Consider the following 27,535-nt stretch of genomic DNA (forward strand, 5'->3'; position numbering starts at 1 on the left):
ATTGTAAAGGGATGACTGATTACACATTTTGTGAAGATATTATGCTTTGGAAAAATTATCGCTGCTATGTGAAGTGGTTATATAAATATGACCATATAGGTATGGCTTTTCTTGGTAAATCACTGTCAATACTGAATTATATATAGTAAGTTAAATTATATTGTGAGTGTTTCCTAAACATTTTTAGCTTACTTAAAAAATGATTGCACTATGTTAAACTAAGCTTAAACGTTTGTAAATGTTTCAATCAATTGATTTTACAAATAAAACGTATTATTAAAATTTTTTTAATTTTTTACCACTGCGTTGCCACTGAAACTGCAAGTGTTTGCGGGCACCATTAAAAAAGTGCAGCCATATCGCGGAGCAGTAAACTCGTAAACCCGACCCAGCGTCGCACCACTCAAATCCACTCAACCCAATCCGAGTCCAAGCAACAGTAAATAGCCCCCCTTGGCCCACCGAAAATGATTTCTTTTTCTTGTTGAAAGCGGCACTCTTTCAATCGCTGGCCGTTTCAACCGTTCGCTTTCAACGATCTCTCTCATGGCGATTCGTGTGCGTTGGGGTTGGGTTCGTTTTGTTATTGGTTCAATTGTCGCGTAGTGTTCAGTATTCAGTGTTCAGTGTTCAGTTTTCAGCTTCAGCTTCAGTTCGTTTCAGTTCAGTTCGCAGTCAGTTTGTCAACGGGTCGCATGCGTGTTCGGAAAATCGCGCAGAGCTAATATTTGTTGGGAATACAATAAGCCACAAGAAATACAAAAATTTAAAACCCCTCTTAAAGTGCAGTGGTTGTGCAGTGAAATACCTTTAAGTTTCAACAAAGGAATAAAAGAAAAAATTAAAAACATGACATCCTACGGTTCAACAGGCTGCCTTTTACTGGGCCTATTATCCCTGCTGATGTTTTTCAATACAGGTGGGTTTCAGGACCCCATTTTTTCCACCAGCACTGACTTCGCATGAAATTGCAGCTAATTAGTCAAAATGGGTGGGGCTTTCTGGTAGCTTCGACTAACTTAAGTGCGTGAGCGTGATTTCTCATTCAAATGTGCAAAAAACAGCTAGCTGGAGTTCACTGAACCAAATCAAAAAGGGTTCGCTTATGCGGAAAATAGGGGGAAAACTCAGTCAGATTAAAGTATTTGACAGCAGCTGAAAGACTGCAAAATTTGTATTAAAGAAATGTTGAATATATTGAAAAAAGCGCAGTTTCTATTTTAAATGTATATTAAATTCCTGATTATTTCGCATAAATATTGTTTTTTTTTCTTAAACACAAATAAATAATAGCAAATTTAATACACACCAAAGCTAAGTAAAAGGCGTTAAGTAGAAATTGAATTTCCACTAAAGTTGTACTTCTTCAAAAACAAATTAAATTACTCTAAAAATATGGTTGCTAAAGTTTTGCCCCGAATATTTAAAGAATCATAAAGTGAAAAAGAATAAAATACATTTGCGGAACATTATACGAATTACGTTTGTTGTTTATTATTTTTAAATTATTTTTTTTTTCGCACTCTGATTATTACTTGTAAATACTAAATGATTATTTCTTGCAATCAATTGTTTTTCCTGCCTGACCTCATTGATAGAATTTTTAAAATGCATGGCCATATGTGTGAACTTTTTGGCATAATTTGCATTATCAAAGTAATTGTCTGCAAAGCTGGAATCCTCTTAAAACCGCTGAAATTTAAGAGAATGAAATTTATTATTTTCCATGATTTTGTATTATTTACGCACTTGTTCGATATTTTCCCGCGGCTCATTTGTGTTTATTTTAACTTTGAACGCACAACGTTCGAACGTAATGAGCACAAAAATATTTTCTCAACCTTAAAAATGCAGCGAAATAAATATTATAAATAGCCAGGTAAATGTCGGAGGGAAATGTGGAGAAATTTTAAATTCCGTTCTCACTTAATGGCTGGAAATTTCTTCATTACGCAAAAAAGAGGCATAAAAGAATTTTTATTTGATGTCTCGGCAATTACTCAAACTTACCTGAAATGTTCCATGAAAAAGCGTGCCACATATCTCGTCATGTCATCAATTAAAAGTTTATTTGTGTTTATGTTGCGTGGGAGCGGCAAATGACAACTTTGATTGGCATTAAACCAAACTGACCACTCAGGTCCACCTCCATAAAAATGACTAAGCTTAGATCAACTAGTACGATATAGGAATAATCAAAAAAATAAGGGTATGGCCGAGTACATGTAATTATATAAGCTAATATAAACAGCTCATCTGCTTGTCAGATACTCGATGAGGCATATCCAGCCTTAACCTTCGCATAATCTTAAATGTCAGTTCGCCATCGCAGTCGGCAGATCGTCTTAATTAATAATCAGCCGCTGTTGTTGTTGACTGTGCCTAGCCTAATTAAATCCATTCAGTTGCTTACTAATTCACTGCAATTTGCTTGAACACAAAACGCAGTCAGCTCGAAAATGAAAATTAAAGTCCCTAACAGCGCCAAACACACCCACTGCAATCTGAGAATGTGCAAGTAATGCTTTCCACACGAGCTAGCGTAGTTATTATTGATTGCGTTATTGTAACAACAAATCGAAGAAAACGATTTTCGATTAGAGATTTGGTATCAATATTGAATCCTTGTTAAAGAACCATGCTTAGTAAAAATTGTTGCCTTGAAACTCTTAATTTTTTTTTGTCTTCATTACTGTTTCCAATCAATCGAAGAAATATGCGACTTAATTCTTTTAAATACATTTGATTTTATAAGTAACATGCAATATTTTGAATACTAAATTACTTGTGTTTTTTTAAGACCAAGGCTTGCACATAATGAGTCGAAATAAACTTTTTGATATTGCTCAACACAAGAATGCTAATGACACAACGTTGCACAAATGTGAAAAATAAAACCATAACTTTTTGCCGTAAAATGTAATGATGATGTAGTGGATATTTGTTTGTACTTTCTGAACCAATAAATATACATATATGTAATTTAACTTATAAGATTGCACAGTTCTCCTTCACAATTTTGAGCCATTTTCTATATAGTGTATATCTGTTTTAGAATACTTTGTAAAATATGCATTAAATGCGTTAAGTGCTGTACAAAAATAATGTATAGTGACAGCAGTAAACATTTTATATACCATGTATTTTAAAACATCTAAGCGTTGATTACGACATATCTTAATAAAATGTATCTGTTCGTGGATGAAATCTAAGAAAAATGTTAATTGCCTTGGCAATACACTCCCATAGCCCTTCCCTTTACATTTTTTGAATAACCACCTATCTAGCTAATTATTTAGGCATTTGGGACAAATGTGCTGCAATTTTGATAAACGTTCGACAGGGTTTTTGCATTTGGCATTTTCACAGTTGAACGAACTGAGATTGCATGTCGGTCCAAGGCAAAGTGAAACTTTCTATCGAAGCTCCAACCGAACCTCTGTTACTTTTTAGGGTCACAGAGTTGTATACCCACCCTCTGAAGTAAATTCCACACACTCGTAAGTTTCCAAGTTTAATGCGCTGCGATATGGACGTCACTTTGTGGGAGTTTTGAGGGGGAAATGTGGAAAAAAGGGCTGACAATCAACACGTTTCTTTGGGGGCAAAGTCGTAGGGTTTCAAATGTATTATAGATGTTTGGGGGCAGATCTCAAATGTTGCAAGTCCAACTTGCAGCTCGCCTCAAGTTTGTGGAGCTTAATGGAAAAATTGCATGTAAACTCAATGGTCGCTGTGTGGGAAACTTTTTGCCCCATTGTTGACGTCTTGTACTTTCGGCCTGGTATATGCTGCAATTCCATATGCCGATACGCTCGCAAAGGGCAATAAACTTTAGCAATTTTATAGGCCTGACAGAGTTGGAAATGCATTAAAAAGGGCAGCAATAATATCCAGAAAAGGGTACAAATTGTGGGTGGTGCAAAATGGCAAGGCTTATTTATATACATAGTCATTAATTATTTATAAAAAGGAATAAACTATTAACAGCATTGAACCATTGACAGCTTAATGGCATATAATGGAAATAATCTAAAGCTTGAAAAATAATTGTAATATTTAAATGGAAAAATATAAGGGAAAGAACATACATTTTACGAAGTAAATATTTTTAACTTTTGTATCATATAATTTATCATAACAAATTTAGCACTTCAACAAAATGTATTTTAAATTAAAAGGACATAATAATACAACCTAGATAAATGGACTCAACTAAATAATATTTCCTATATTTTAATGGAAAGAGATAAGCGAATATATTTTGACAAATAAATTTATTCACAAATGCATTTGAGGGTCTAATATTATGTAATATTACTTTAAATGAGTAAGGGTTTACAAAGAACTGTTTGAGACATAACTTTTTCCTACCTGCCTGCTAATTTTTTGCTACGATGATTAAAGCCAAATTCCGATGGCCAAAACTATCGGCGAAAACATCTCGTCCAACAAATACTTACGCACTTAGCGGCCACCATTCGGGCCCAAATTAAATTCGGAATGGGACTCGGATTTGGATTCGATTTCGGATTCGGACTCGTATGTTTTTGACCATGTTTGGCGGGCAGTTGCGGCTGCGGCTGCCACAACGGTTGGCATAATGCAACCACAACCACTGACAGTCACAATATCAATTTTCAGTTTCCATGGAATTACAGTCATTACCATTAGTAAACTGCCACCGACTTCGAGCGGACGCGCAAATAAACAATTCTGCAAACGATCTGACAATTCAACTGTCAATTAATTTCAATATATTGTAAATGATTATAATTTCCATCTTGGTTACGCCGCAGTTTTCGCGGCAGTTTTCGCGGCTGTTTTTCTCGGCCCATGACTCTCAATTGCGTGGAATTGCCAACTGCCAATGCGAATGCGAATCGAACGCAAATTGCAATGTTTATGCTGGTTGTTTATGGCCAAATGCGGTCGCTGGCCGAAAACACGTTTTTCGGCCAATGCGTTGGCACACTTCTCCGGCCTTTTTCCGTTCCCCGTTCCCCTTTCCCCCCTCTCCCCACTCCCCTTTACCGCCTTTCGACTTATCTAGGCTTTCGTTTAAACGCACCTCAAAGTGTTGGCTAAGTGCATTTAACCCGAACGTTAACGTTTGACGTTTAAATTGGCCAGAGAAACGAGTTTTATGGCCGCCATCACAGCCGCAGTCATCATCATCACTCAACCATTCTCAAAACCACACGCAAAAAGAATATCTATATAAAATCTAACATATTTCCTTGACTTTTCTTTAAGATAAAACAAAACAAAATACAATATTTACCGATTGGCAAACTTCGTTCTTGTATTTTCAAAATCACTTATCTTAGTTCACACCAATAATATCTGCAATATTTTCTCATTCACCCTTGACCAGAGTATTAGATATTAGAAAGATTTTTGTTGCGGTGCATTTAACAATCGTTGGCTCAGTTTAATCAAATAATTATTTACACACTAGTCGCAGTGGCTAATCGCACGCATAAACCAGCCGTAGCTGAACTTTTTGACACTTTTATAAGGCAGTTACCCCATAGCCTGTCGCATAAATAACTCGACCGAAAGGCTCCCGACTGAAACTAGTGGCTGTTCGGCGATATTTCAAAGATTTCCGCCAACGGCATCGCACGCAGCAGGAAATTATGGCTTAGCTTAGCGGCTATTTCATTTGATTATGATGGTATGCGATTCATTGGTCGAACGGTTATGGATTCGGAAAGCAAGAATTTGTTAGTTACTTTATTTTCGTTTTGCTGGTAGGTGGTCCGTGCAACATGGCAAATCAGTTAAGATAAGCTTTGGGATTATAAATGAAGTTCAAATTGTGGTAAATTAGTTATAAGCAATATTTAAATATATTCAAAATATTCTGGTCTGTTTTAGCTGGCTAAAAGTCTGATTGAGCCAGCTAAAACACACCAGAATAACAAAACCAGTTCACAAAAAATATTAAATACAGTCAAATTAAATGTAAGTCATTTTAAGTTAAAGAATATAGAAATGCTTATTAAGAGTTACTTAAATTACCTGGTATTACATCATTATCCACTTGTTAACCACAACTGTTTTCAAAGCTGAATAAACCGAATTTAACCCATAGCGCATTACAAACTCAATTGATTTCGAAATGTATGAAATAGTTCTTACAAATTTAGCCAATTAGGAATTTCAATTGATCAGGCCAGAAAGCATGTGTTGGGTATTTTTTTGTTTTGCCCTGCAATGAATTGAAAATGCCTCAATTAATTTATGTTTACTACCCATTTCAGCATCTGCCGTGTTGCGCTGTTGGCGTTGCTCGACGGACGTCTCAAACGGAGAATTCTGCAACGATCCCTTTTTGCCGGACACCATTTCTGAGCAGCAGCGCTATTGGAGCTATGTGAATTGCACCTATTCGGTGGGCGCAAAGTCGGTGAATGCGCGGCCCGTCTGTAAAAAACTCGTCCAGGAAGGTGAGATCGAACCCAAAACCCTCCACCTCCCCCTACCACGCCCACAAACCAACATATTACGCTTAGTGTCAGTGAACCTCAAAAAGAAAAAATCCACAGCATGAGTAATTGTGCACCCGTTGCATTTGCATTGTTGTGACCGCTTGTGCGGTCTTTGGACAGGCTACACTGAAAAAAAAAACCATTCCATGGTCCATACAAATTTAGAAAACAAAGCAGACGATGTTAGTGAAAAACACTATTGAAAACCAAATTAAATATATATTCATTAAAAAGCTGGATACTTAAATACATATTTTACTTAAAATAAATATTTCAGGCAGGAATAAAATAATGTTGTCTTTAGCAAGCAAATAAAAAACAAAATGGCACAACTATAAAACATAGAATATATAACATATATATAACATAATGAATTCGTTTTTTTTTATTTAAATGACTAGTGAATGTTTGAAAATGTTTTTTTTTCTTTTTAAATAGAACAAAACCATGAAACCTTAAAAAGTGGACATATATATTAAAAGAAGAATTGTATGTGCATCAAATAGTAAATGAGTTATTATTAAAAGGCTGTCATACAAGGCTAAATTCAGATAAATAATGAAATCAAATCAAAAATTCTTTCCCAAAAACATGGAATGTATTACGATGTCAATTGTAATTTTCTCAGACTGTCGATTTTGTTGTGGGCTAGGATCGCTAGATCGACGCGACTCACACCCGGCTGTGGTCGAGAGTCAAACAAGATTGAAATTTATTGCCCTGACAAAGTCAAAACAAGTGCAGGCGGCGACACAACAGCAACAATTGCCAATGGAACGGCTCAGATCTACACTGCAGCTGCTGCTGCTGCCGCTGTTGCTGGGCGTTCAAAGGGGGCGTGGCTGGTGGCTGGTGGTCGGGCGGCGCAACAACAACAACGGCAACAACAGCAACAAAGACAAGTGGCGACATTTTGGCCCCCAGTTGCAGTTGCATGTGCCGCTAATTTACGGCAAATTTATGTGGAGAAAGAGCCGGCACACGGGGCGTTTGAGTGATATTTCGTGGTGGGCTTCGGCATTATCAAGTCCGATTTTACTATGTTGTCCGCCTGGTTTAGTGCTAGTTTTATTGTTGTCTGTGGCCAAAACAATTTGTACATTTGCATATGACGACAAGAAAAACAGATCAAAACAAAGCAAAATGAAATTCGTCAAGCGATCCGTGTCGTTACATTTTGATCTAAATTCACTTTGCATTGTTGGCCAGCGCATAAATTTGTCAACCGGCAGACGAGCCGAGTCGGGTTCCGATTTTAATGTGGGTCAGTCAAACCATGAAAACAAAATATGTTGACTTTAAATGATGTAAGTGCGTTTGGAAAAACTTTATTGAAAGCTTTAAATAGAAATAAACAATAAAATTTATTAACAATGCATACAAATATGGCGTAGCCGTAATTTATAGGTATAGTCAAATGCATTCATTTTAATAATACAATTACATAAATACAAATTAAAGCCGCCACAAAGGCCATTATTTAATTATAAACTTGTCAGTTTTTAGACTTATTAACAAAGTTATTTAGTAAATGGTTTAAAAGTCAAAAAGCTGAGGTAAAGTTAGATCATTTTTAATAGCTCTAAACTTCTAAACCTATCAGCAAGATAGTTACTTACAGTACTACAAATTAAATCAAGGCAATTTGAGACCCATCAAAAGCTGTTTGTAAAAAGCGGCGGCTGGGATTTCTTGAGTCGCATTAAAGCCATTTCTTATGGCCAATTAATGAACACCATTAAATTTTTGCAATCATGCGTCTACAAATTGGCCCGGCGAATATTTGCAAGATTTGAGCTTGGCAGTTGGCAATTAAAATTGCAATTGCAGACTCTCAACCGTCGCTATATCTATATCTCTGACTGAGTTTTGGTCCCCGAGCTACATGAGCAGCGCTTGTAGTGCGCAAAATACATAATATACGGGCCGAACGGGCTAAGGAAAAAATACACAAAATACATATAAATTAATTAAGTTGTTGCACAGCGTGAAGCGCTCAATTACGAGTCCATTGGACGGAGGGGTAAACCGGGGCTTGCGGCAATAGAATGTGTCTGAAATAAAATGCAACTAGGCGATGCAACTTGTTGTTGCCATCTGGCTGTTTATTTGCCGTTAAATTAATTGCTTATGAAGTTCAGCTTAAACGAGTGGCTAACTTTTTGGCAAATGTCAAATTAAAAATGTATTCCATAATGCCAAAATATGAAGCCAAGCAATTAGCTGCAGGTTGTTGATTTTATTGTGCGCCCGCAAATATTTTGCAACCAGTTGCTTTGGCTCCAGACCAAAAAAAATTTGTTAGTCGGCCTAGGACCATTTTTGGCGGCTAACAGCTTATTTCTGGCTCTTTTCTCCGGGGAATTTTCAAACCAAAAGGAAAAGATATATAACGTCAATATTTGATATATAAATTGTACTTAACATGTTAACTATTTTGGGCTTGAATGTGTTTGCGCAATTGGCTTTTCAATAATAATTATAGATTTATTTTTCCTGTGGGAAAGTTCCATTTTTTACAGTTTAAAGCCTAAAATTTAAACGAACTTGGGAAAAATTTATTATGATATAAGTCTATTATCAAATGACTCATTTTTAAATTTGCTGAACCTGATTAAAGTATTGTCAGTAGAATGTTATATTTATAACATTATATTCCCCAATTACAAGTTTTCCCGAGAGTAAAATAAATTCGGTGTACTACAAAAGTAGTATATTCATTTTCACTTTGATTTTCCCTGTTTGCTGTAACAATTTTTTCACTAAACATACAAAACGAGCCAAAAGCAATTAAATTAATTAAAATTTAAATTTATTACACTGAGTGTGCGGTAGACAATGTCCAAGCGGCATTTTTGGCAGCGCTGCTCTGGCGAGCGGAGCACGCGGCGTATGCGCAATGTGGCACACACGGCGGCCGCTGCATTCTGATGGTGGTTCTGAGCCTTGTTTGATGCGACGGCCGTGATAAGGCGACAATTGTCAACAATTTTATTAGCCCGATTGTGGCCCACTGTCCACCGTCTTAGCCAATCACAAAAATGGCCTGCTTTGACCATTTCGAGCGGCTTTTAAAGTTCGCTCTTGCTGTATTCCATTGGAAACTTTTTGTGGTAGTTTGTCGTTTTGTTCTATTTGCTGCACACACACAACACGTAATTTGTTGTGATTTTTTTTTTTGCGCGATTTGCTCTTTCTGGTTTTCATTTGCCGTCTGATTGCAAATTGTCACTGGTTTCGTCGAGTTTCAGGTACGATTTGGCGAATCGTGTGCGTTTCGCAGGCTGCGCAGCCTCATTTTGCGTCGATTTTTTGCCGGACTTAAACATTAGTTGCCTTGAACCCCTTGCAGGTTGTAAGGGGTCAGCAACAACCTCCGCACAATACTTTCTTTGTTGCGAAAATCAATAATTAAATCAATATTATTGTGAAGTCTTATACATACATTTTTGCTATTCACAAATTCTCGTAATTGGATAGCGGTATTAACGAACCAAAAACTAAAATTTCACACAATTAGACACTGAAATCTAATACAGGAATTGTACACAAAAATAAAGTTCTTGTTTTGCCTGTGTTGAAATAGCCATAAAATCCATTTTTTTTCGTTCTTTGAGATATAGTAATTGTTATACATTTCAGATTTACGGTTTACATTTCATCAAAATCGGAATACTATATCATGTAGCTCCCATGGAAGCAATCAAAATATTAAAAAAATATATATATAAAAAATTTGACTTCCTTATTTAAAAAAAAATTTTTTTTATTTCTTTTTGATATAGTAATAGTTTGGTACTTCAAAATAAAGCTTTTAATTTTATTCAAATCGGAAAACGATATCATGGGAACGGTCGAACAATTGAGCTGAAAATCATCATAGGTTCAATGTTTTTTAATATATACGCAAATAAATCAAAACTTATATGTTTTCAAGAATATTTCCATTGTGAAATAGCTGCAAGAGTACATTTACTTCGGCTTGCCGAAGCTTGCTTCCTTTCTTGTTTCACAATCGTTTTGCTGCTTATTTTTCAAAAAAGGTTGTTCATTTTTTGCTTTTATTTTTGGGTGATCCTGCTTTTTATGTATTACAGCTTTAGATATTGGCTCGTAAGCTATGACCACATTGCGGATTTTTTTTTCCATCTTGCAGCAATTTGAAATGTCATTTCAGAGATTTTTTCATGACTCGAATACGCTGCCCACGCCGGCACGTTCACATAAATTAAATTTAATGCGCACACAGAGAGACACAGACATTAATTAAAATGCTCAAATGAAAATATTTAAACGATGCTTTCCCTTTTCAGTCTATGGCAAGCGGGTGATTTCGCGTTCCTGTTTTTACGAGGACATGGACGATTCGGCGGACAAGTGCGCCAACGACCAGACCTCGTCCTACATAAAGACCGTCTACTGCCGCACCTGCACCACCGACGGCTGCAACGGCGGCAGTGGCTCCACCCCGCTGCTCCTGCTCCTGACACTGCCCCTGCTGGTGGCAGCATTCCGGCACTTGCCGCTATGCAAATGAGCATGCGGCTCCGGCCCGGACTTAATTACGGGACTGCAAGCTGAAGTTAAAGTGCTGGCCGGGAATTTCGGTGCTCAGACCGGACCTAACTGAATTTCTGCAACGAGTTTTTAGTCACTTTGCCCTCACGAATCCGCACAAATCACTGGAGACACCGAATGCACTGGCCATCGGGTCACCCATTCGTCACTATCACACCTCACCCGCCCACGGAAATCAAGCAATTACTCGTAATCACAACTCAAAGCCCATCATTCGACACTCGATCACACTTAACTTTGTTGTAATTTGTACATCTTTGTAATATCTTTATTATTGTACTTGTAATTGAAAGAACCTTCGGGTGCTGCCTCTACGTAAATAAAAAATCGTAATTAGATGGTATAAAAGAATGGATTTTATTAAGGTTTTAGAACATTCAATATGATGGTTTGGAAGGATAATAAATATAACATTGCTATAAAATCCATATCCACAAAATATATTGCATTTTATAAATCCATAAAAACAAGGAAAGGGAGTTTGTGTTTTAAATTTTTCAGATTTAATAGGTTTATGATAGGATACGGAATATAAAACGATTACCTTAAAATAACTTTAAATTTCACATAAAAACTATATTCATAAAATTAAAAATCTAGAAAAGTCTAAGTAAATTAATAAGTAATTAATATTAATAAATCAAAGTTTTATAGATTAATGTTATTAAAGAAAGCAAAACCTTTAGGTTTTTAAAATTTTAAAAGGTAAAATATTAACCATATCGACAAAATATTTTTCATTTTAAAAGTGAATAAAAGAAACCACAATCATTTTGGCCTTGAAACACCTGACATCCTCTACCCAAACATGAAAATGTGGGTACCACCCAATAAAAAATCCACCTCCTTCCGTAGGAAGGCCACGGACGCAGTTCATCGTTATTCTGCGAGTCCTTTGCCGTTGTGGAGTCGCCTCCTGGATCACAATGCTGAAGGACAACCGCGGAGGAGTAGCGATAGTGACAGTGTTGTTAAGGCGGACAGCTACGAGGTGGAGATATCCAACCGATTGTGGTCATTGTGGGGCACATGCCAGCAAGTGAAGCCCGAGGAGACTGGCACATCGTTGGAATCCTCATCCGGAAGTGCTTCACCTTCCGGCAAAACGTTGGCCTGCTGTGTGCTAGCCTGTTGTGCCGGCAGTTTCCATTCGCTGGACTCCTGGGACTCCGGGATGTTGGACATGATCATGTTGAACGGCCATAGCTACTACGAAGAAAGTTTGGCGGCCAGGCAGCGCAGGGATTTGGTGGGACCACTCTCCCTGGAGACTTTGAACACCTCGTGCTGCCTGGATGGTCGCCACTTTTGGCTGGACATCGAAAAGTTCTCCTCGGGCAAGTTGTACCACAGAACCAAGAGCTTGGGTGCTGCCCTAAGTGTATTCTTTGCCCGGCACCTGCAAACTGGAATCTTACAGCTTAGGGATCAAGCGCTGGCCTTCGGATTTATTCCAGAGTTCGCCTCCGGAGGAGCCTTCTTCCTGTTCCACTGCCAGGCGAAGGGAGCGCCCCTTTTCAAGGACTGCGAGACTGCGCCCTATGTCCTCAGAATGCGGCAGTTGCAGCAGCTCCTCAACTGCATGCTGATCACTTTGGACGAGCGACGTTACAACGTGCCCTTCAGGATCTACAAGGTGGGATGCGTACCCAGTGCTGATTGCACCATTTTGGGGCAACAAAATTGATCTGTTTTTAGAAGAGATAATAGGCTTAAAATTCCGAAAGACGAAACAAAATTTTCTATACTCTCTGTAACCCTTGATCTGGACAACGACTTCATTAAAAATTAACCAAAGGATGTCAGACAAAATAAGTGTTTAAAGTTTACTCTTCAATGGCTATTGTTCCTTCAGTGATATGTGGCAAAAATAAATTAAAGAATTTATAAATTGTTAATTAAATAAATAGTTCCAAGCAAATGCAATAGCTTATTGTAAAGTATAGTTTTATGTCTCTTTAAATTTTAAAAGTGAAATGTGGCAAAAATAAATCAAATAATTTATGAAATGCTAACTAAATATTTCAAGAGCCTCCAGACTTAAAATGTAAATACTCTAGAAAATATTAGGTAGCCATTAATAAATACTTTTGTTAAAGCAGTCAAAAGTCGTGGAAAACAAAACATGCCTACAGTAGGGTGATGACATCAGCCAGATTACACCCTGTTCTATATAGTATACAGGCAGTGCATATAGTCACCGACTTAAGCTCTCGTAACCCACATTAAAAATACATTTTGCCAGGCAAATCAAAAGTAATTGTCTCACATCACTGCGCTTGACATTGCATTTGATTTGAGGAATGAACGTTCGCCTTCTTGCCTGCAGTTCATTGTATTATATGGTGCGGTATATGTATTTGCAAAGCGGAAATGAGTTCAGTCTGTCATTCAATTGGTGAAATTCGTTAATTGCCAACCACGCAAATTCAGAATCTCCGCCAACTCTTTTTTTTTTTATTTTTTCCCAACTCTGAATGACCTTTGAACCCCCGTCAATTGAGCAAGAGATTCGCAGGGTTCACAGATTGAAAGCGATGACAAATTGCTACTAAATTTCGGGTGCCGCCTGGTAGCGTGATAATTCTATTATGCTTTAATTAAAATCGCATAAAACCAGCGGTGTATATAAATAAAATTTGTCACATGGCACGAAAAGCGAAGGCTGTCATAAAAAAGAAAAACACTTACACACAACATCGAGTGAAATAACGTAAACTAAATATATATATAAAATGGGTGGCAACTAAGCCGCGAATAAAGCGTTTTGGCCATTTAAACTTGTCGCACGGCTTTTATTTGTTTTGGGACTTTAGTTTTTTTTTCTAATTTTTTGTTGTCGTTTTAACTTATGTTGTTGGCTGGCGAAAATGTCGTACAGAGTTTCCAATAAAACTGGCCATTTATCATGGGGCAGCGGGCAGCAGCCGCTTTGCAAAAATATTGAGAATCGACAATCGAATGTTACGCATACGCCCCGGAGGGCAACTGTTGGCTGTTGGTCGGTGCGCATGCGCATGCGCAGGCAGCGATTCGAATGCGATTTTCCAGCGATCAGGCCTTAACCCCGGCTATTCTTGGCCCGATCCAAATCGATCCGCCAATCGATTTGCGGGTGCGTGCGCATTTTTCACGCTTTGTCAACTTTGGCTACGACTACTGGGAGGAGCAACTAATGCCGCAGATTATGGTCAAGATTTGCATACGAAATCGTATATCTGCCAGGTGCGTGTGTCGCCAATTTGGTAAGAGTGTTGCCAAATTTGGCCAACTCCAACGAGTTGCAGTTACCAAATGTTGTGCCACGGCGTCCTGCACTCATGAATCATTTTCGGCGGTGATGTGAATCATTTTTAATGCCCGGACGCATTCAGATCCAGATATGTCGACTGCTTAATGAAGGGGAAGTTTCTACAGGTATAAACTGATTTATATCAACCGAAGACTGGTGTTAAATGATTGAAGCAATGTTGATTAAATATATGAATTTATTTGGTTTGTTATTGTTGGCATTTCCATTTTATTTAAAAGATGCGCTGGTAAAAATGTTCACGGAAAAGCTTTCTGAGCAGAGGTTAGAGTCCCCGCTTAGTCGAGTCGCAATCCTTTCTTTTTAGGATGACCATGTACATAATATTGCGAGTTGTTACAACTTTTCCGTTGCAAATTGACTTACTGATACTACTTTAGGTATTAAAACTGGTTCATTCAACCATTTTAATTTTTTAAGGCATTAAGGCATGACTTTAGTATAGTTTCTTTTTCTTTTCAGTTTGTCAAACTAACTGCTGTAGTAAATTTGACCAAATTAACTTTTTTTTAAGTGATTTGTTTGACCAAATTAACTTTTTTTTTTTGAAGTGATCAATTTTGAGGATAACCTTTGTTTAATATTTGCTCAAACCATCTCTTTTTTATATAACTATAATAAAAAACTTACATTAAATATTATAAGGCTCTAATCATTATCTTATTCACTGAATTAGAAAGCCTAACTTGTCTTAAGTCTTATGTCGTCTGTTAATCAGATTGTTATGTCTATGCTATTTATTTATTCGCATTAAATTATTTACTTTTACAAATTTAATGTATAAGTACACCCACTTATCTCTATTTTTGTTTTTCCTTTGACTTTATTTTTACCCATATTGGTATTACAGCAGTTACTCTGCCAGTAGCAACGTCATCAATTAAACTGCATTGTTTGCTGCTGCCTCACTGAAATCGAAAAAAAAGGGCAAACGACGAGTAAAAACAAAGCCACCGAATGCGTGAGTCTGGCTGCCTGTCTGCTTGGGTTTCTGAAGGGTCTCGCAGGAAACAAATAAAAAAGGACGAAGGCAAGGGTTTCCCCAGCAGTCGAATGCAATAGCAAGTAATATGCCAGCAGCGACGCGACTGCGCTGCCAGAACATTGAGTACCAAAACTTTGGCACTCTGGCGAAGAAGCCTCGGCAACATCCACAGTCGTTCCTCGGCCGAGCAACCGTCTGCATCGCGCGCAGCTCTCGAAGCGATTTCGCAACCCAAGCACCGCATCCCTCCAAAGGATACTATAGTATACCACTTTCCACAGGCGCCGCCAAGTCGCATTCCGCATCCCGCATCCCGAAAGGATTTCCATAAACATTCCAAAGAAGCAATGTCAGCGGTGCCGATTAAAGCCCTCCTGGCTGGTGTTTTTCTGCTGGCCAATGCCTGGCACATCACAGGTGAGCCATGTTTTACAGCTGAAGTGTCGATCACCGAAAAAAATCACTTTTTAATGTCCTTGTAACCAAAAAACCCGCCATGTTCGGTTAAACACAGTGCAAAATGTTATTCCTCGTTAAAATTTAAAAGTACAGTTCTGGTTTGGTTATACTTCACACAAACCCTGTTCAATATTTATTTATTTATATTTATTTCATTTATTACTTTAAAAGCCAAAGCTAAAAAAACTTGTAATGTAAATAAACACATTCTGAATCTGTCAGCATAAAGCAATAATAAAAAAAAAAACTTTTTCTGTTCACCTGTAATTCCATCTGCCCCACAAGGTCGTCGATCTGCACAAAGTTTGAGGTGTGATGGTTTCTATACTCAGAGCACATGAATGAAAATTTGTTTCCAATTTTCCCCATTTTGTTTATGTAGTTTTTCCGCTAGCCATTTAACGATTTTCCCTTGCGGTGTTTATGAAAATTCTCAAAATTTTGCATTACAACTAAAAAAGTTTCAGGTGGAAACCATTACATACATACTTAGCACATTTTATGTTACTCGCGATTCAAAAAAAAGATTTATGAGCGACACTCAAAATGATGGAGGCGTCTACTGTTTTTATCTGTCGTAAACAAATTAATATCGGATAGTGGGATAAAATGAAATATTAATGGGCGGTGGTGTGGGCCTTTAATAAAGAAAGTGCTCATATGTTTATTTTGAGTTGAAAATCGTGTAGAAAGAGAAAAGACACTTGAAAATTATGATGAAAAATTATTTGTTGCAGGAGGTTAACCCAGTTTAAAATGGCAATGTGCAGGAGGAGCAAATTATAAAAAATTGTTTTTAATTATTCCCAATGCGTTACTTTGTTATTCGTTATTAACAATAAATTAAATTAGTTTCCTTAATTAAAAAACATTATTATTTTTTCATATTTTTCAGTGCCTCAGAAAATTTTCTATTTTTATTAGTATATGAATTAAATTTTTTTTTTGTATATAATGCTATTTCTGATTGAGAGTAAACCTCAAGGTACAAACAAATTCTTTGTTAAATAAGTTAAGTAAATCTACTTACGGCACCTTTCCTCGTCTTATTTGAGAAAATATCGCGGGTCATTGCTTTTTTGATGAGCATCGCTATTTAGCGATATATTTATATACACGTGCATTTTCGCATTTCGGTGATTTTCACGCCTTTGAATGATTGGCAACCTGCACGCCTTATAAATACAAATATTCGCCAGAATGCCAGACATTTCAATATTTATTTCCAAAGCCATTTCGACGAGGTTCAGTTGATTTGCCAAACAGAATGTAAAACGCCAAATGCAGTTTGCAAATTTTCGCAATCCGTTGAACATGTTTGAATCGTTCTGATGATGATGAGAGTAATTGAGGATTTGTGATTGGGTCATTAGATGGTGAATCGAAGCAGCAGCTCCTGCTGCTCCTGTTGCTATCAATTAGCCTGGCTCGGTGTCCTGTAATTATCTAATTGTACTGTTTTTGCTGTGAATTCAATCTGGATTTACGAGACTCGCAGAGTGCGCATGTCAGAGTGGCGCCAGGATGTCGTCTGCTCCAGTTTCCCGCTGTCTTCGGCATCTGACATCCCGACATCCCGACATCCCCCCGGAAAAATCGCAACCCTCTTTCGAAAACTATGTCAGAGTCTGGCCGTCTTCATTGGGGGTTAGTTCTCTCTTCGTTGGCATGAATTGCGTAATTTGCGCAAACTGATAATAAGTGTAGATAGGGTGTTCGGGGTACCTTCATTTAGGAAACGGAGATTGTCCTGACACACATCCGATCCGTATCGTATTTTATAAGTTATCGTTGCACTAGCATTTTTTATGGGGGTGTTTTGTTTATTTAAAGCAGGAATTCTTGGGCTTCGGGGTTGAAAGTTTCAAGAAGAACGCTCACTGGGGCGTGGAGTGCAACTTCCTCCAAAACAAGTCTTAGCTTTCAATTACCCGACAACTGCTGCAAAAGAAGCCATACCAAGTCGTGCCATATGCGTGACCTCAGCGAATACTTCCACAATGTTAAGCGTGGGCGATATAAAACCCTTAGACGGCGACCTTGATGAGCCCATAACATACACTGAGAAAAAATGTACAAAAGGCAGTTGAACAGGCCACAATAAAGTTGGCTAAAAAGACGTGCTATCTTTTTTTTTATACAATAAGGGAGCAATGAATGGTATTATAATACAGGCGAATTTATAATTAATAATACCTGCAAGGCCTTGAGCGAAACTTTGGGAAAACGATTTTTGTAATCAAAACCAAACGTTTTTTCTTAGATAAAACCATACACAAACAATATTTATTTTATTTAAATTTATTTAAACTAAACCCTTAAAAAGATAAATGTTTAATCATTATGTATATAGTATAAAGTTAGAAGAATTTGTTTTTTTATGTGGAGCGCTGGAAAACAATCAATTACTTACACTATAAAATTTAGGACCATGCCAATTACCTGAAATTGTTCTAGAAACACCAGAATAAAGGAGCCAACAAGGAAAAGAAAATGGACACAAACGATGTGGACTGGTTCTATATGTCCAGTCCATATAAGGCAGGAGTACCAGTCTTCAACTGACAATTCAAGGACACGACAATTAAAGGCATATACAGCCATATAACAGCTAGCTATGGTGTTATAAAGTAATTCAGCAAGAATAAGCCAACTATAAATATGTTATAGTCAATATTTGACAGCCACCACTGCTTGGGGAAACCCGTTTCCAAGTTTGTTTGCCTTCAAGGTGCCCCAGTGCTCCACTGGACTTGTGGCATGTTTGCCTTTTGATGGGGTAAACAAGGCGAGTCCTGGCACTTTCAACTGGCAGGACATGCAAAATTCTTTCAAGGACTCAACCGGCGATCTTGATTTACTGTCCCGCCATATCACGCAACCTTATCAACACAATTAGAGGAGTTTCCCCCCCATAACCATCACCATTTTTCACATCAACTAAGCTCTCGCTCTAATTAAATCATTTGTTTTCAGTCTATAAATAGTGAAGACTCATCCGAACAGTTTGTTATAAGAATTCTTATGTTTTGGGTGGGAAAATTAAATTAGATGTGTGAAATGAACGCGGTGAACGAAAGAAAAACAAAAAATAATGAAAAGGAAAATAAACAATGAACCGAAATAATACTATGTTCACAAAAAGGAAAAGAATCAATCAAAGTTAAAAGAATTTATTGCAATAACTTATTTTATAACTTCTGCGTATGTTTATAAAACATTTAATAATAATTATCTTAATTAAATTATAACTATTAAAGTAATCATAGGTTCTTAAGATTGTTTTATTGAATAAAAAAAATTTTTGCATATCCAATAAGGCGAAAGAAAACAAGAAACAAAGTTAATATTCCATTGCAATTATTATTATTATTATCAATCAATAAACCTATTTCACCAGTTTTTATTATATAAAATGTATATAACAAAATGCGTACTATTTTAACAATAATCGGTTATTTGAAAATTATTTTATAAGTTAAACGATTGTTCCATACGTTAACATACGTTAATACTGGAACTATCTTCTATACTGCTCAGCAAACTTCTGACTAAGTCCATCAGCCACCTAATCCTGTCCGTAGACTAGGTGAAACAAATGTTCAGGTGAAAAAACTGAGTGGTCAATTTAATTAAATGATCTCACTGATGCTATAGATTTCTGTTTGAAAAACAATAGTTAAAGAAGAGTACTTTTCGGATTTCTCTAATAACAGAGCACATTTTTTTTTACTCTACACACTTTTGAATTGTTTGACAGTCAGGCTTGTTCACATATGTCAGAAACAGGGACCGAGAATAATCATTATTTATTATTTTTGTTTACAAAAAACTAATGGTCACGGAAAGCTTCTAGAAGCAAATCAACTGAGTTTTTAACAATAATTTGCATGCGTTTTTTATTTTCGTAGTCCACCTAACCTGTTTCTATTTTCCTTTTTTGACAGTCGCTCATATATATTAAAAAAAAATCGAGATGGAGTTTTATGGAAAAAATAAAACCCAAGGAACAAGTTTTATTTTTTGATCAAAATAAAGACTGGATGTTGAAAGTTCATTCAATCATTCGTTGTTGGCATATCTGATAATTTTTTGTGTACTTAATGGATCATTAATAACGGATGATATAATTTTCATACCCAATGAACATCTTTCTATTCTTTCAAAATCTTGGACAAATTACCCAGTATTTACGTATACGACATAAAATTCGCCCATGGCGCCACATCGACTGGCCACGCATTCTCCACTTTCGCAGTGGGCGGTTCAAAAGGGGGCGGCACATGAAGGCGATGATGTCAACATCCAGCTGAAATCCTTTGTGGGGAAGCAAAGAAAACTGTGTCACCCTCATTTATTTTTAGTCCGCAAATATAGTTTTTTTTTTTCAGTAGCATGTCTGCCTGCCAAATATATTTTCCGTCGGTGACCCCACGAAAGGTCAACTGAAGTCGGTTTTACTTATGGAATTATTCTTTTTTCTTGCAGCTGGAAATGAGCAGCATCAAAAGCACCACTTGCAGTGTTGGCACTGCAGCTCGGACACCATTGGGGCGGAGGACTTTTGCGATGTGACCTTCCAGGAGGACAACATACCCACTGACCTCATCAAGGAGCGGAACATCAATCTGCTGAGGAGCTGCAACAGCACCATTAATTCCGATCACGAACGCGCCGTTTGCCGCAAAACCGTGGAGGAGAGTGAGTATTAAGTTTGAATAAAACAACAAATATTGTTATCATTCTATTAAATACTTAAATCGTTTTCAAATTACATATTTTAAATGTTTTCTGGGTTACACGGCCTTTAGAATTATTATTTTTTTAAACTCACTAAAATTACCCAAACGTTTTCGTAAACAAAAGAAAACTAAATAGGAGTGTTTCAAGTAATTTATCCTGATTTTTTTGAGACCAGTTTTTAACAATTTTTAAATATTTTAGCTGACAAACTGGGGAGATTTCTTATGAAGATTGATTAACCAAAAGCAGTTTTTTGTAATTATCTCTTCGTTCCCTAAATTAACTTTAGATATGTCTAAAAAATTCGAATATTACATTGGATTTTGTTTTGTGTCTTGTCATCTTTAAATTTGTTTCAACGAGAATTTGATTTAAATACTTAGCAACCGTGAATAAAAATATGAATATTTATTTATAAAAGGGATTACCTGTGGGTGTTTCTTTTTAAGTTATTTTTAAATTTGCAGTTTTTTATGTTTCCCTATCAATAAAATCTTCGATAGGCTGACTAAAATCAATTAATTTTAATATGCATTTATGTTTGGTTAAAAACCCCACTCCTTTTTTTATTGCTATATAATATTAACTTAAAAATCTTATTTAAAATTCTAGACAATGGCAAGCTGGTCACCAAGCGGTTCTGCTACTACACCAACAAGTCGGATCCCGTGGAGCTGTGCAACATCACCAGTCCGGAGAAGAATGTGCGGCGAGTGTTCTGCGAGGACTGCCTCACCGATCGCTGCAATGGAGCCTCCGTGCTGGAGATCTTGATTTTACTGCCCATCGTGGCCCTAATCCAACAGTTGGCCATCTAAGCGGAGCATCTCTGTATTGTATTTTAGTTGGAACGTGATATTTTGCCTGGCCTCACGGGCCGAGGCTGTTGCTGGTTAACGTTTACGTTTAGCTCGGTTTTAATTAGTTGTGGGGACCCTAGCTCCCCGTCTCATTAGCTTACATTCAGATTGAAGTTTAAGGTTCGACTATAAGTTTATGATTTGCCTGGCCGAGTGCCAATGATTGCCAAGCTCAAAGCCCGGAAAATTTCAAAAACAAATCCAATCGAAACTATAAATACATAAATCAATACCAACACAAATCTAATTGTCACTATACCTAAATACATAAAACAATATTAGAGTTTAAACCCCCAAGCACAGTAAATACTCACTAATAGTCTATGTACAACATGATATTTTAATGTAAAGAACACAAGCCTTCACCTATGTATTTGTCACAGATGCTAGACAAACGAAAAGAAAACTCAATTCAAATCAAGGTATTAAAGCCCTTGATTACACAAAACACACCGAATAAAGTTCACAAAACTGATGTCTGAATGGGTTGGATTTAGAGAAATTTCAGTAGATCAATAATGGCATCCACCAGGCGTTGTTTTGTATTTTGATCCAGGCCTGAGTAAAAGTCTTCCAATTGAAGACTCTGCCAAAGTTTGGCCATGTAGCCGGAGAACTCCTGGTTATTTTGGCCACCATTCTTAAAGCGTTCGTATAGCATTAATTCCGCTTGAACCATTGAAATGTAAGACGCCCGATTGCCAGCCACGTAGAGTTGGTAGAAGAAAGCAGCCAACTTGCTGGAACCCTCCAAGGTGTAAACTCGGCGAAGAACTCTTTGCAGGATCCTAATCATTTGCTCTGGCTTGAAGAGACAATGGAGTTTCTGTGAATGTTTCCCTATAGCCAACTGCCATTTTCCCAGTTCATGTTCCTCCGAGGCCAAAGCTTGCTGAAACATATCCGTGGTGTTCAGGATCTCTAGATGTTCGCGGATCTGCTCGCGAATGAGATATCCCTGGAGTTGATGACGAACTGTGACATTCCTCTCCTTCCGGCACACCACCTGCTGCAGGGTCTCGTCCAAGTCCTCGATTTTGGCCACATCCCTGGGGAAGTCCACTCTCAGCTTGCCCCAAGTGGCTGCCACCAGGGAAAGCTGCTCGGAAACGGTTCCATTGAGGTCCTCAATCAGCTTTAGCATCCGTTTGTTGTCATAGCTGACCACCTGGGTTCCAAGTGCAGCCAAAGCCGGAACAAACAGCAGAGGGAATATTAAAAACAATTTACTTATCATCTCGCGACTTGAAATTGAACTGAATTATGAGCAGCTGGGTTATCTTCGATCTGAGCTTATCAGCTTGGCTCTACCGCAAAGTATTCGCATGCAAAAATGAGCTCACACCTATGATACTTTGATAATGTCTAACAATTGAAGTAAAATTAATTGAATATTTTACCAATATTTTCTTATAACTAGTTATATTTAAAACATAAGCTACAAACGGAAAATCTTTGCATTGAAAATGAAATATTATGCTTTGGAAATTGAATCCCTATTTATATTCACTATAATAACAACTGAGTTTGTAGTTTAACAGGAATGGGACATTAAGACAATGTCATATATTTAAAGTGTCCCTTATCCTATAATATTTTTCCTTCTTGTCACAGTCTCATTAATCCAAGCAAACACTCTGATAGCCATAGAAGCTAAATCCAATTAGTCGACCTACATACGGACAATGCAACCCTCACAGATATCCTGCCATTGTCCTTGTTCCACTGGCCTCAAACATAGTCTCCTTTCAGCCATTTTAAGCCCAGCTGGCCACTTCTAATTAAATTTATGCAAATTATTTGCCGTCCTAGTTGTTTAGTGTCACCCCTTCTCTCTGCCTCATTAAGATTCGATCGTGCTCAATGAGATGAGCCAAATGTTATTATTAAATATTTCTTGATGCCGTGAATTCGTTATTCTATAAATTGGATGACATACTTTTGGGCGGGTATTTAAAATGCTTGTACAAATTTAGTTATCTTTAAAAAGAACTCAAATAATCATATGATATTATACTTTGAATGTGGGAATTAGCAAGTAAATTCTGTCACTTAGAATTGCGAGCTGGTGTAAACAACACTTTAGAGTGTGGATGTTAATAGGTCTATTCGTGACTTAAACATAACAACTTTACTTCATAGCTATTTTATTTAAACGACTAATGTATGTACTTATTAATACAACTTTCCAATTCCTAATATATAAGTTGTTGTTAACATTCATTATTATTATTTAATACTTTTATGATATTTAATGACAAAATAAATTAAAGTTTTTGATAGATTTTGTATAAAGTACACATTTGTGTATATAACGAAAAAGAAATAAATGCATTTATGTAAATGCATGCAATACAATAAAAAACTTAGGTCACAATCTAAACAACAATACCTCAAAAACAAAATCCAATTGCTAGAACCGGTTTGGTTAGACCTAAAAATGAGAATAGACTTAGAAATACAGCCTGCATATCGAACCGAAATTTCCACTCAAAACAAACAGCAGAGCCAGCAGTTTGAGACAGATACTTTGAGTTAATTTTTTGGGGCGACGGTGTTGCTGCTGGAACTGCGATGTTGCTGTTGTAACAACTCGAAGCGCTCGGCAGTTTCAGACGTGCAGCAGACATCGTAGACGGCGGTTGAGACTCGTGCTTAAGTTCGAAATATTTAATTTTCCAAATCGTTAACTCCACAAAGTGTTGGTGAAAATGGTGTCCGCTCTGAAATCCAGTTTGGCCGTGGCCATTATGATCAGTTTGGCCTGTTCGGGTGCGTTGCGTTTGAAAGTTTGGCCAGTGGAAGCGGTGCATTTTAAGGAGTTCAAGGACAGCCAGTTGGCGGAAAATTTGAGGATTTATACCTCTTTTTATTCCTTTGAAGTGAAATACTTCTGTTTATATTTTAAATGTTTCAGGATTATTTAAATATCTATCTTCTTTATTTTCTTACAAAGTAAAATAGCTTACAAGAAAGGGATATATTTATATAATATATTTTCAGTACATAACATGCCTATTTATTTCATAGATTTAAAATACTATTCATTAAATAAAAAAAAAACAATCTAGTAAAAAATGACAGTGTGGATTTAATCTTCATAAACTTCAAGCGTTTAAGAATAATTTTGACACAAAACATTAAAATATGTCTCGTGGCGTAATATAATTTTGCTTTTAATAAAAATAAATAAATAAAATAAAACCATTGAAGATTTGTACTTAAGCAATATTATACCTTAAGAAACAAAAAATTCTAATTTAAAGTCTCTGCAGTAAAATTTAGATTAACATCAGCTCCAAATCTCCTTAAAACCGATTCGCGTCAAATAGCAATTATTTTTAAGACATCTGTTTTCCATTCAATTCAATTTCTTATCTCGTCCCTTCAGCATATGCCATTAAGTGCTATCAGTGCGAGTCCCTAACTTCGCCCAAGTGCGGTCTGAAGTTCGAGGCCGATGACAACCTACTAATCGATTGTTCCCGGATTGGACCCCCTCGCTACCTACAGAATTTCTTCCCCCTGCGTAACGCCACTGGATGCATGAAGAAGACCCTTGAGAGCGGTGAGTTTGCAGACCCCAAGAAAATTAATAAAAAAACTTTGGTCTTAAAAATATAAAAATACCTTTAGACATAACAAAACAGCAGCTAGAAATAACAAAAACTGAGACCCCAAAACCCACAAGTTTAAAACAAGCCCCCTGAGGTCATCACAGGAAATCAGTTTATGTATTTAGTCTCTGATGTCATGCGTATATCTCTCTATCTGCGTTTCAGATGTTACTTAATACCTTTTTACGTGATTTCTCGTCACGTTTTTTTTCAGCGACTTATTTTCTTGTAATTACATCAAACTGAGAGCTCAATTTAGGTTCGCATCAAAAATAATAATAGCCGTGACGAGATCGAGATTGAATGCCGCCAGCTTTTCGCTTTCACACAATTTACATATCTGAATTTATTTGCAAGTCAGTTCAGTCGATTGATTAGTGTCATAAATATTATGATCATTTTTCTAGCTTAACCAGCTCTGAAGCCTGTAAACTTACAGAGGCAGATTGCTTATAAAATTTTTAGAATATTTTGCAAAGACGAAATCGCGGATTCACTAAAATATGTATCAATTTAAGAATAATTTAAAATCCTATTACCAGTGACGCGATAGAGATTGAACGCCACAAGCTTTTCGCATTCACATAATTTACATTAATTTGCAAGGAAGGTCACCTGATAAACTACTTCGTCAATATTAATATGATACTTTATCTAGCTTAACAAGCTCTGAAGCCTTTCAAATTACCGAGACAAATCAATTTCAAACTAAGTAGAAGTCCCAGACCAAAAAAAAAATACTCTTTAAACTTAACATAAATATATTGTTATTTGTTTTCAACTATAAAAAAAATATTATTTAAATCAAAAAATAAAACAATAATAGCAGTGACGAGATAGAGATTGTATGCCGCAAGCTTTTCGCTTTTATAACATTGCATTTCTAAATTTAAACATAAACATTTTGATCGGTTTTCTAGCTAAACCAGCTTTAGAACTGTCCATTATCAAAGGCAATTTAATTATTAAATTGGCAGAGAAAATTGCAATAATGTATTTAAAGAGCCTTCTTTGTTTTTCACGACAACAAAGTACAGTGTATCAGTCATACAAAATTCAAACAAACAATTAACAAGTGCGAGGTTGTTGGGTGAACAATAGGTTCATTTAGTAGTCCCCTCCAGAGAAAGTTGTTGGCCCGGTTACTCATCCGAAAACAAACACTCTGCTACCATTTCAGTGGCCGGACATCCGCAGATCGTGAGGAGCTGCTACTTCGGCGACATCAACAACAAACAGGGTGGCTGCCAGTCGGATCCCTCGCTGCCCTTCGTGAGGCAACTGGACTGCGACGTCTGCACCAAGGACGAGTGCAACGGATCCTCCTCCCTGGCCCCCGTTGCCGGAGCCATCGTCCTCTTCTTCGCCGTGGCCCGTCTGCTGGCCTAGATCTTAACTAGCTCGTAACTCGCAGTTCCACAAATTGCTGGCCATACGGCTCTATTTTTGTGTAAATTTCTTCTAAATTTAATTTGATAATAAACGACGAACAGAAGGTGTTCTATTAATATACCAAATAAAATTTTGAATTCATTCTTTGCAAAATTTATTCAGAAGGTAACAGGATCTTTTGATCCTGGTCGATTTAGAAATGTCTGTTTGTTAATACATTACTAGCTTTCGGTGTGAAGCTATATGGATTTAATTTTCCCAAACGTCTTATGTTACCTTGAAATTTTTAAGCTTTTACTAAGAATTTCGTTTCTTGATCAATGTACAAATCGTACTAGATGAATGAACGTCGCCAAAATTATACTCAAATTGAGAATTTTAGGTCTTAAAAAGAGCTTTTTCATAAAACTTTTCCAATTGTAATTTTTTGAGTGCAGAATACTAATTATTTGAATTTCGTTGTAAATATATTCTCTTAAATACACTTTGTTTGCTTATATTCTTAGTGGTTCAATATCCGGCACACGTTGGAACTGCAAAAAAAAGTTATAAAATGATTTCCAAAAAGGTATTCAAAAAAATTAACTTATTGGATTGGATCAAAGTTAAGTTTTAGTTTAAAAATGTCATGAAGCCAAGTCTTATGATTTATAATAGGAAAAGTGTGGAAATAATAATGGGTATTAAAGGAATGACAAATTCATTAACTTTGCGAAAATTGAATTTCATATGTTAAATTGAACCAAATTTGTCAGAAATTTATTGTGAGAAATAAATTTGGTTTAACAACAACATACGTGTTTTTTCTAACATTTTGTATTATGAGTATTTTGCGCAGGCAATGACGAATTTGTTAAAAAAAACTTATGGGGAAAAGTGTTACAAATTGTTTATTTACTTTACAACTTCGGCCCATCCCAAATAACTCATCGGACATGAGTAACTCCTTATTTATTTACTTGAATTTAGAAAAAATCAGAAGACCTCTAGTAATCGCGATTTGTATGGTGGACTCATTTTGAGTGTAGTCATCAAAAAATAATAAAAATAAAATAATAAATTTCAAAAAACAGTTCAGTGACTCAGAACTCCAA

The 27,535-nt window shown here is 36.6% G+C and overlaps 5 protein-coding genes across 5 annotated transcripts; 4 read left to right on the top strand and 1 right to left on the bottom strand.

Annotated features, from left to right (window-relative positions):
- Positions 1 to 643: 643 nt before the first annotated feature.
- Positions 644 to 11,423, top strand: LOC108142128. The gene is made up of 3 exons (XM_017265824.2): positions 644 to 919; positions 6,270 to 6,455; positions 10,811 to 11,423. Exons 1-3 carry the CDS (start codon positions 850 to 852, stop codon positions 11,032 to 11,034), a joined length of 480 nt encoding a protein of 159 aa, XP_017121313.1. The 5' UTR covers positions 644 to 849; the 3' UTR covers positions 11,035 to 11,423.
- A 421-nt stretch (positions 11,424 to 11,844) lies between these two features.
- On the top strand, positions 11,845 to 12,887 carry LOC108141737. Its single transcript, XM_017265229.2, has one exon. The coding sequence runs from the start codon at positions 11,884 to 11,886 to the stop codon at positions 12,760 to 12,762; it is 879 nt and encodes a 292-aa protein (XP_017120718.1). The 5' UTR covers positions 11,845 to 11,883; the 3' UTR covers positions 12,763 to 12,887.
- A 2,663-nt stretch (positions 12,888 to 15,550) lies between these two features.
- Positions 15,551 to 21,904, top strand: LOC108142097. Its single transcript, XM_017265792.1, has 3 exons — positions 15,551 to 15,787; positions 20,318 to 20,530; positions 21,185 to 21,904. Exons 1-3 carry the CDS (start codon positions 15,718 to 15,720, stop codon positions 21,388 to 21,390), a joined length of 489 nt encoding a protein of 162 aa, XP_017121281.1. The 5' UTR covers positions 15,551 to 15,717; the 3' UTR covers positions 21,391 to 21,904.
- LOC108142096 lies at positions 21,755 to 22,716 on the bottom strand. The gene has a single exon (XM_017265791.2). It carries the CDS (start codon positions 22,667 to 22,669, stop codon positions 21,926 to 21,928), a length of 744 nt encoding a protein of 247 aa, XP_017121280.1. The 5' UTR covers positions 22,670 to 22,716; the 3' UTR covers positions 21,755 to 21,925.
- A 1,315-nt stretch (positions 22,717 to 24,031) lies between these two features.
- On the top strand, positions 24,032 to 26,571 carry LOC108142092. The gene is made up of 3 exons (XM_017265787.2): positions 24,032 to 24,204; positions 24,824 to 25,000; positions 26,230 to 26,571. Exons 1-3 carry the CDS (start codon positions 24,144 to 24,146, stop codon positions 26,436 to 26,438), a joined length of 447 nt encoding a protein of 148 aa, XP_017121276.1. The 5' UTR covers positions 24,032 to 24,143; the 3' UTR covers positions 26,439 to 26,571.
- Positions 26,572 to 27,535: the final 964 nt, after the last annotated feature.

The sequence above is a fragment of the Drosophila elegans genome, unplaced genomic scaffold (assembly GCF_018152505.1).
Source record: "Drosophila elegans isolate 14027-0461.03 unplaced genomic scaffold, ASM1815250v1 contig_814, whole genome shotgun sequence".
Lineage (NCBI taxonomy): Eukaryota > Metazoa > Arthropoda > Insecta > Diptera > Drosophilidae > Drosophila > Drosophila elegans.

Coding starts and splice junctions, on each gene's coding strand:
- LOC108141737 (XM_017265229.2), top strand. CDS start 11,884: ATGAAAATGTGGGTACCACCCAATAAAAAATCCACCTCCTTCCGTAGG.
- LOC108142096 (XM_017265791.2), bottom strand. CDS start 22,669: ATGATAAGTAAATTGTTTTTAATATTCCCTCTGCTGTTTGTTCCGGCT.
- LOC108142092 (XM_017265787.2), top strand. CDS start 24,144: ATGGTGTCCGCTCTGAAATCCAGTTTGGCCGTGGCCATTATGATCAGT. Junction 24,205..24,823: donor GATCAGTTTGGCCTGTTCGG/GTGCGTTGCGTT, acceptor TCGTCCCTTCAG/CATATGCCATTAAGTGCTAT. Junction 25,001..26,229: donor GAAGAAGACCCTTGAGAGCG/GTGAGTTTGCAG, acceptor CTACCATTTCAG/TGGCCGGACATCCGCAGATC.
- LOC108142097 (XM_017265792.1), top strand. CDS start 15,718: ATGTCAGCGGTGCCGATTAAAGCCCTCCTGGCTGGTGTTTTTCTGCTG. Junction 15,788..20,317: donor CAATGCCTGGCACATCACAG/GTGAGCCATGTT, acceptor TTTTTCTTGCAG/CTGGAAATGAGCAGCATCAA. Junction 20,531..21,184: donor CCGCAAAACCGTGGAGGAGA/GTGAGTATTAAG, acceptor TTAAAATTCTAG/ACAATGGCAAGCTGGTCACC.
- LOC108142128 (XM_017265824.2), top strand. CDS start 850: ATGACATCCTACGGTTCAACAGGCTGCCTTTTACTGGGCCTATTATCC. Junction 920..6,269: donor GCTGATGTTTTTCAATACAG/GTGGGTTTCAGG, acceptor TACCCATTTCAG/CATCTGCCGTGTTGCGCTGT. Junction 6,456..10,810: donor TAAAAAACTCGTCCAGGAAG/GTGAGATCGAAC, acceptor TTCCCTTTTCAG/TCTATGGCAAGCGGGTGATT.